General features: G+C 39.7%; 1 protein-coding gene across 2 annotated transcripts in view; it reads left to right on the forward strand.

The window, feature by feature from the left end:
• The window catches only part of SUZ12 (SUZ12 polycomb repressive complex 2 subunit), a 54,080-nt gene that overhangs the window by 23,058 nt on the left and 22,962 nt on the right, over window positions 1-8,060 (forward strand). For both annotated transcript variants that reach the window (XM_021710151.1, XM_008053479.2), the window contains one exon: window positions 5,437-5,522. In XM_021710151.1, the coding sequence (XP_021565826.1) occupies window positions 5,437-5,522 (86 nt within the window). The remainder of the gene's footprint in view (window positions 1-5,436; window positions 5,523-8,060) is intronic.

Here is an 8,060-nt window from a genome sequence, read left to right on the forward strand (position 1 = left end):
ATTACAGGCACGCACTACCACGCCCAGCTGATTTTTTTTTTATTTATTGTAGAGATGAAGTCTCGCCAAGTTGCCCAGGCGGGTCTCAAACTCGCGGGCTCAGGCAATCCACTCGCCTCAGCCTCCCAAAGTGCAGGATTACAGGCTGAGCCATCGAGCCTGGCCACTTTTTTATATAGCAGTAACTTAAGTGTTATATCTATTATTTTCCTAAATTATTATTATTATTATTATTATTATTATTATTATTTTTGAGTTGGAGTCTCACTCTGTCACCCATACTGGAGTGCAGTGTCCACTCACGGCTACTGCAGCCTCGACCTGCTGGGCTCCGGTGAACCTTCCACCTCAGCCTTCCAAGTAGCTAGAAATACAGGCGCGCGCTACCATGCCCGGCTAATTCCTAAATTTTTTATAATTGTCGGCTACAGTTCTTATTTCTAGTCATGCAGATTTCATTTTCTGTGGTACTTCTGAAGTATATGGAGTCTTCTACTTTAGAAGCTTATATTATAACTTAAATTTTATATATTCATTAGCTCTTTGTTCCCAGGGACGTGTATAAAACATAAATTATTCACATATTTTTCAGTAAATTATCTGATTAAGCTTTTTTTCTGTTTACATGATAAATTATGTAAAGTTCAAAATCTTCTCAAATTATTTTTATTTTTTCTTGATATTGAAGTAAATGAGAAAGTAAGCTCTTGATACCTTTGTCTCTAGAAAATTTCTCATTATAATGTTGAAATTAGTGGAAGTTGGAAAGAAGCAGGTTTATTGCCTCTCTTGTCCATTGAGGATATATTTTTAGTTTTGGGATTTTTTTTTTTTAATAGATAATAGTTTTTAGTTGGGTGTGGTGACTCATGCCTGTAATCCTAGTGCTTTGGGAGCATCACTTGAGGCCAGGAGTTTGGGACTCTCCTGTGCAACATAGCAAAACTTTGTTTCTATTTTTTTTTTTAAATTTTTTGTAATAAGCTGGATATGGTGGTATGTACCCGTAGTTTCACCTACTGGGGAGGTGTGAGAGGATCACTTGAGCCCACGAGTTCAAGGCTGCAGTAATGCCACTGCACTCTAGCTTGGACAGTATAATGAGACCCTGTGTCTAAAAAATGTTATCTTTAAGAAACCAGAAAAGAAAAAATAATATTACCATGTTAAAGAAACCAAATAGAAAAAATAATTTCTTTTTCTTTTTTTGAGTCTGAGTCACGTCCAGGCTGGAGTACAGTGTGGCACACTCATGACCACCACAGCCTCTATCTGATAGGCTCAGTGATCCTTCCAAGTAGCTGGAACTATATATAAGCGCCACCACACCCAGCTAATTTTTTAGTTTATTGTAGAAATGAGGTCTCGCCATGTTGCCTAGACTGGTCTTGAACCTGTGGGCTCAAGTAGTCCTCTTGCCTCTGCCTTCCAAAGTGCTGAAATATCAGGCTTGAGCCACCATGCCCAGTGAAAAAATAATTTGTGTGTGTGTGTCAGAGTCTCTCTCTGTTGCCCAGGATGGAGTGCGGTGGCACACTCATGGCCACCGTAGCCTCGACCTGCTGGGCTCAGACAACCCTTCCACCTCAGTCTTCCAAGTAGCTGAGACTACAGGTCTGTGCCACCGTGCTCAGCTTATTTTTCTTGATTTATTATGGAGATGGTCTCACCAAGTTGCCCAGGCTGCTCTTGAACCTGCGGGCTCAGGCAATCGTCTCGCCTCTGCTTCCCAAAGTGCTAGGATTACAGGTGTGAGCCACCATGCCCAACCAAGAAAAAGTTTTTTCTAATAAATACTGTTGTATTTCCAATCTGTATGCCTTTTTTTTTTTAATTTGTTGTAGAGACAAGCTTTTGCTAAATTGTCGTGGCTGGTCTTGAACCCCTGGGCTCAGGCATTCCTCCTGATTCTGCCTCCCAAAGAGCTGGGATTACAGGTGTGAGCCACCATTCCCAGCTAAAAAAAATTATTTTTAATCCCTAAAATTTGATTATTTTCTCCTTTGTTTTTAAATGAAGACTTTCATTTAGCAATTACTATTTGAAACTGGTTAGAATGAATATACAAAGATTATCAGGGTACTATTTTTGTAATGAGCATTGTTCTGAGAGTATTTTTGATAATGCATTTAAATATTGGATTACTTTTGCTGTATTAAAGTGTTTTTATCCTGTATATAATGTCCAAATAAACTGATTGAAATGTGCTTTATGCACATACCTTGCATAAGAATTTTTATATTTTTACCCATCTAGTCAAATAAGCCAGTAAAGAAGAATGCTGTCTGCCTTCCTTCTTTCCTTCCTCCCTCCCTTCCTCCCTCCCCTAGGCCGATCTCAAACTCCTGACTTTGTTTGAGCAGTTCTTCCACCTTCACTTCCAAAAGTGATGGGATTACAAGCATGAGCCACCACACCTAACCAAGAATGTTTTGTTTCTTTTTTTTTAATTGGAGTCTCACTCTGTCACCCAGGCTGAAATGCAGTGACATGTTCACGGCTACTGTCGCCTCAACCTCATGGGCTCAGGTGATCCTTCTGCCTCAGCCTTCCAAGTAGCTGGAACTACTGGCTCACGCCACAATGCCTGGCTAATTTTTTTTTTTTTTTTTTTTTTTTTTGAGTTGGAGTCTCACTCTGTCACCAAGACTGGAGTACAGTGGCATGCTCCCAGCCACCACAGCCTCGACCTGCTGGGCTCCGGCAATCCTTCCACCTCAGCCTTTCAAGTAGTTGGAACTACAGGGGTGCACCCTCATGCCCAGCTAATTTTTTATTTTATTGCAGAGATGAGGTCTCACCAAGTTGCCCAGGCGGCTCTCAAACACACGGGCTCAGGCAATCTACTCACCTCAGCCTCCCAAAGCGCTGGGATTACAGGCTGAGCCACCGAGCCTGGCTTTTTTTTTTTTTAATTGTAGAAACGAAGTTTTGCCAAGTTGTCCAGGCTGGTCTTGAACCCTCCCTGGGCTCAGGCAATTCTCTCGCCTTGGCCTCCCAAGGTGCTGGGATTATAGGTGTGAGCTATCACACTTGGCCCCAAGAATTTTCTTTTTTTTTTTTTAATTTTAGAGATGTGGGGGTACAATTAAGAGATAGATATACAAATGTTCACAAGAATGTTTCTGAGTTTAAAAAATATTTTCTGAAACCTCAACAACATTTTTTCTGTATCTGTCTATGGAATCATCTATTTTAATAGTTTCATATGTTATTGAAGCAAAGTGATGAATTAATGATTAAACACTAAGTTTTGAACTCTTGACACCTTTGGGATTTTTTAAAAAAGTATTCTGGAACCTTTACTAAGCCTTTATTATATGACATATATAGTCTAGGTGATATATGATATATTGATTTTTGCTATCCTATTTAGGCTTTAGATAAATTCTGTGGAAGGAGTCTAAAAATAACTCTTTGCCTTTTATAATGCTTAATTATTTATTTATTTCCTTTTTTTTTTTTTTTGAGTTGGAGTCTCACTCTGTCACCCAGACTGGAGTGCAGTGACTGCTCCCGGCCACTGCAGCCTCGACCTGCTGGGCTCCGGCGATCCTTCCGCCTCAGCCTTCTGAGTAGCCGGAATTACAGGCATGCGCTACCACGCCCAGCTGAGTTTTTGATTTATTGTAGAGATAAGGTCTCACTCGCCCAGGCAGATCTCGAACCTGCGGGCTCAGGCAATCCACTCACCTCAGCCTCCCAAAGGCACGGGATTACAGGCTGAGCCACTGAGCTCAACTTTTTTTTTTTTTTTTTTTTGAGTTAGAGTCTCAGTCTTGTCACCCAGGCTGGAGTGCAGTGGCATACTCACGGCCACTGCAGCCTCAACCTGCTGGGCTCAGGCGATCCTTCTGCCTCAGCCTTTCAAGTAGCTGGAACTACAGATGCATGCCACCATGTCCGGCTTGTTTTTGTGATTTATTGTAGAGATAAGGTCTCAACAAGTTGCTTAGGCTGTTCTCGAACCCATGGGCTCAGGCAGTCCTTTCACCTCAGCTTCCCAAAGTCCTCGGATTATAGGCTGAGCCACTGCACCTGGCCACTTAATATTTTTTGAAGTCCATTCTTTATCCCTTTATTCACAAGTTTTGACTAAATCAGTAATTAGTTTAATATCTGTACATTTCAAACCAAGACATGTATAATAGTAATTAATTCAATTTAAATTTATCTTAAATAATTTTTTTTTTCTTTTAGATTGAAAAATGTAGTTTATTTAGAAAGTAAATTAGAGAGAGACAGAGAGTGAGTCATTTCCCCAAGGTAGGAGAGGGGGCGAAAGCTACAAAAACATGGTGGCCATGACTCAATTTTTCTTTCTTTTTCTGAATAGAAGTCTCACTCTGTTGCCCAGGTTGGAGTGCAGTGGCATGCTCACAGCCACCTCAGCCTTCCAAGTAACTGGAACTACAGGCACACGCCACCATACCCGGCTAATTTTTTTATTTGTTTTGAGACGTGGTCTCACCAAGTTGCCCAGGCTGGTCTCAAACCCCTGAGCTCAGGCAGGCCTTTTGCTTTAGCCTCCCAAAGTGCTGAGATTATAGACATGAGCCACCATGCCTGGCTTATGACTCAATTTTTGTAATAGGTTTTGGAAGATGGAAAACATTACTAAAGATGCTGATTTTCTGTGTTTGTCTCTCTCAAACTTTTTCATTTATGCTTCCTGCTGAGAAGCTTTAATTATATTTGTCAAAATCACTTTTTACTAACAGTTTATGATGTTTTTCTATTATGGTAAATGTTAATTCTTCAGGTCGGTGCATACCTGTAGTCTCAGCTATTTGTGAGGCCAAGGCAGTGGATTGCTTGAGCCTAGGAGTTTGAGACCAGTCTAGGCAACATAGTGAGATATCATCTCTAACAAAACAAATTAAAAAGTTAGCTGGAGGTAATGACACACACCTGTAGTCCCAGCTACTCAGGAAGCCGAGGCAGAAGGATTACTTGAGCTTAGCAGGTTGAGGATGTGGTAGCCTATGTGTGTCATACTCTAGTCTGGGTGACAGAGTAAGACTCTGACTCAAAAAAAAATGTCGTGGTACTTACAAACTGGCATGGTGGCTCATGCCTATAATTTCAATTACTTGGGATGCTGAGGCAAGGATATTTCTTGAGCCCAGGGATTGCACCACTGCATTCTACCTTGGGTGACAGAACAAAGATTGTCTCTCTTTAAAAAAAAAAGTTAAGGTATGTATGTAGGTATGTCTTGTGGAAGGTTTATTTAGACTACGTATAAAGGTTTTTAAATAGTTTGCTGTGTATTTGTAACTGATTTGAAGAAAAGAGAATGTGTGACCTTTTGAGAAGTCCTTGTTATAGAAAGTCTTTATTATTTTAAATTCCCAAACTGTTTAGGAAAATGAGCACTATGTTGATTTATTTTTCAAAAAATAGATTTTAAAGTGTTGGGTTTTTTTTGTTTAGATAAGCCATCACAAAACTCAGAAAATGAACAAAATTCTGTTACGCTGGAAGTCCTGCTTGTGAAAGTTTGCCACAAAAAAAGAAAGGTAATGTATAAAATGATACTGGGGCTTGGCATGATGGCTCAAGACTATAGTCCCATCATTTTGGAAGACTGAGGCAGGGTTGCTTGAACCTAGGGGTTTGAGACCAACTTGGACAACATAGCGAGAGCTTGTCTCTACATTAAAAAAAAAAAATTTAACCAGGCATAGATGGCGCATGCACCTATAGACCCAGCTACTTGAGAGGCTGAGGCAGGAGGGATCGCTTGAGGAACCCAGATCAAGGCATGAGTGAGGTGTTATACCATTGTACTCTAGCCTGGGCAACAGATGAAACTCTGAAAAAAATAAATAATTAATTAATTGCATGATATTGGCAGATTAAGTAGAATAATTGAACATGTTCATGCATATACGAGGAGTGACCCCGAAAAAACTAGAATTATCTTTTCTATAAGCTCCCAGTTAGGTAAGTGTTCCAGGAACCCATTGGCATCAGTGTACCAGCTAGCATTGTGAGAGGGTGTTTAGCTTCAATGAATTTTTTTTTGTAGATTCTTTGAATTTGTTTGATCGTTTATTTCATGATGGGTGATTTGTGAGCGCTCCTGCTCACACTACCCTGAATGTTCAGCCATTTTTGACCAAACACAGCATGACCCTGATGTCCCATCCTCCCTATTTACCTAGTCTCGTCCCGAGTGACTTTTTTTGTTTTCTGGGATAAAAAAAGTCCTCAAAGGGAAACATTTGGCCGATGTGGAAGAGGTGAAGCAAAAAAACAGCAGACGCCTAAAAGACATCAAAATTGGCGCGTTCAAAAACTGTTTTGAGCAGTCGAAAAAGTATCTTGATAGGTGTATCGCGGGAGAGTACTTTGAAGGTGATTGAAGTTTAAACATGAGAATAAATAGCAGTTTTTTATGAATAAATTTCGATTTTGGGGGTCCCCTCTTGTATATTGTAACTTTAAAATGAACTGCAAATACTTAGTATGTTGTATTTTATAGCCAATTTTTAAACCTCAGAAGCTTAAGAAGTATGTTGATGGCTTAAATGTAAAACTGATAACTTCTTTTGCCAACCTCACATTTTTGTGGCTTTTCTAATTTGACTAGATGTCTGTACAAAACTTGCTCCCATGAAAGTCTAGAAATAAAGGAAAGAAGCTATGTTTTAGCATCTTGTGGCATAAATTTAGTTGCTTCCCTTCCATTTGAGGCTCTTAGCTTATTTCTTAGCTATTTATAACCATTGAAATTTTAGATAAAGTCTAAGTGAGTTTTCTCCAAAAGATTATCTTTTATAATATTGTTCTCAGAAAAATTCTGTTGTCAACATTATCACTTAGTAATTATTCACTAATTAATATGTTGCTTCAGATTTTTATATATAAGGTAAAATTATTTCATTATAAAAGAAGCGTTATGTTTCCAGGTCAACCCCTCAAAGCCAGCAGATGTACTTTTCACAGCAACCTCAAGTCCTTGAGTCTTTTAAGAGGAATAGGAACTAAACTGTGTAGACTTTTTCATTGCTTATGTTCTTTCAATACCATAGTAAGGTAATAGTGGCTCAAAAAATTGGTAGGGAGTCACTAAGGTGCTAAGAGGCTGCAGTGTAAATTTATTTAAAAATTTATGTGTGCCAGGTGTGATGGTTCACGCTTGTAATTTTAGCACTTTGGGAGGCCAAGGCAGTAGGATCGTGTGAGGCCAGGAGTTTGAGACCAGTCTGGGCAGCATAACAAGACTCTGTCTCTATAAAAAAATGTACTTGTTTATTTTTATTTTTTTGAGTTGGAATCTCACTCTGTCTCCTAGACTGGAGTGCAATCATACCATCACGGCCACAGCAGAGCCTTGACCTGCTGGGCTCAGGTGATCCTTCAGCCTCAGCCTTCTAAGTAGCTAAAACTACAGGCATGCACCACCACACCCAACTAATTTTTCTTGACTTATTGTAGCGATGAAGTCTCACCAAGTTGCTCAGGCTAGTCTTGAACTCCTGGGCTCGGGCAACCCTCTTGCCTCTGCCTCCCAAAGTACTGGGATTATATGCGTGAACCATTGCACCTGACCTACAAAACATTTTTAAAAAGCCATGCATGGTTCTGCCCACTTGTAGTCCCAGCCATTCAGGAGGGTGAGGTGGTAGGATCCCTTGAGCCCAGGAGTTTGAGGCTGCTGTGAGCTACAGTCATACCACTATACTCATCCTGGACAAGAGAGGAAGACCCTGTCTCAAAAAAAAAAATTATGTAAAGTTAGGAAATATCATCTCTTACTCTTACCTAACCCCTGTACACATTACAACCAAGCAGTGATAAGAAAATTCTTCAAGCTATATTAAGAAAAAAAGTGAATATAAGTATAATATGATTTTTGTGTTTCAGAAACAATAACAGGTAAACATTTTCTTGGAAGTACACAGCCAGCTGACTTAAAATTTTCATTTTATACTGTTACAGAGTAGACATTTTTTAAGAGCATGCATTCTGTTTATTTTTATTTTTTATTTTTATTTTTTTTTGAGTTGGAGTCTCACTCTGTCACCCAGACCAGAGTGCAGTGGCCGCTC

Source organism: Carlito syrichta, unplaced genomic scaffold (assembly GCF_000164805.1).
Source record: "Carlito syrichta isolate Samal-C Ts95f unplaced genomic scaffold, Tarsius_syrichta-2.0.1 Scaffold288189, whole genome shotgun sequence".
In the NCBI taxonomy this organism is placed as follows: Eukaryota; Metazoa; Chordata; class Mammalia; order Primates; family Tarsiidae; genus Carlito; species Carlito syrichta.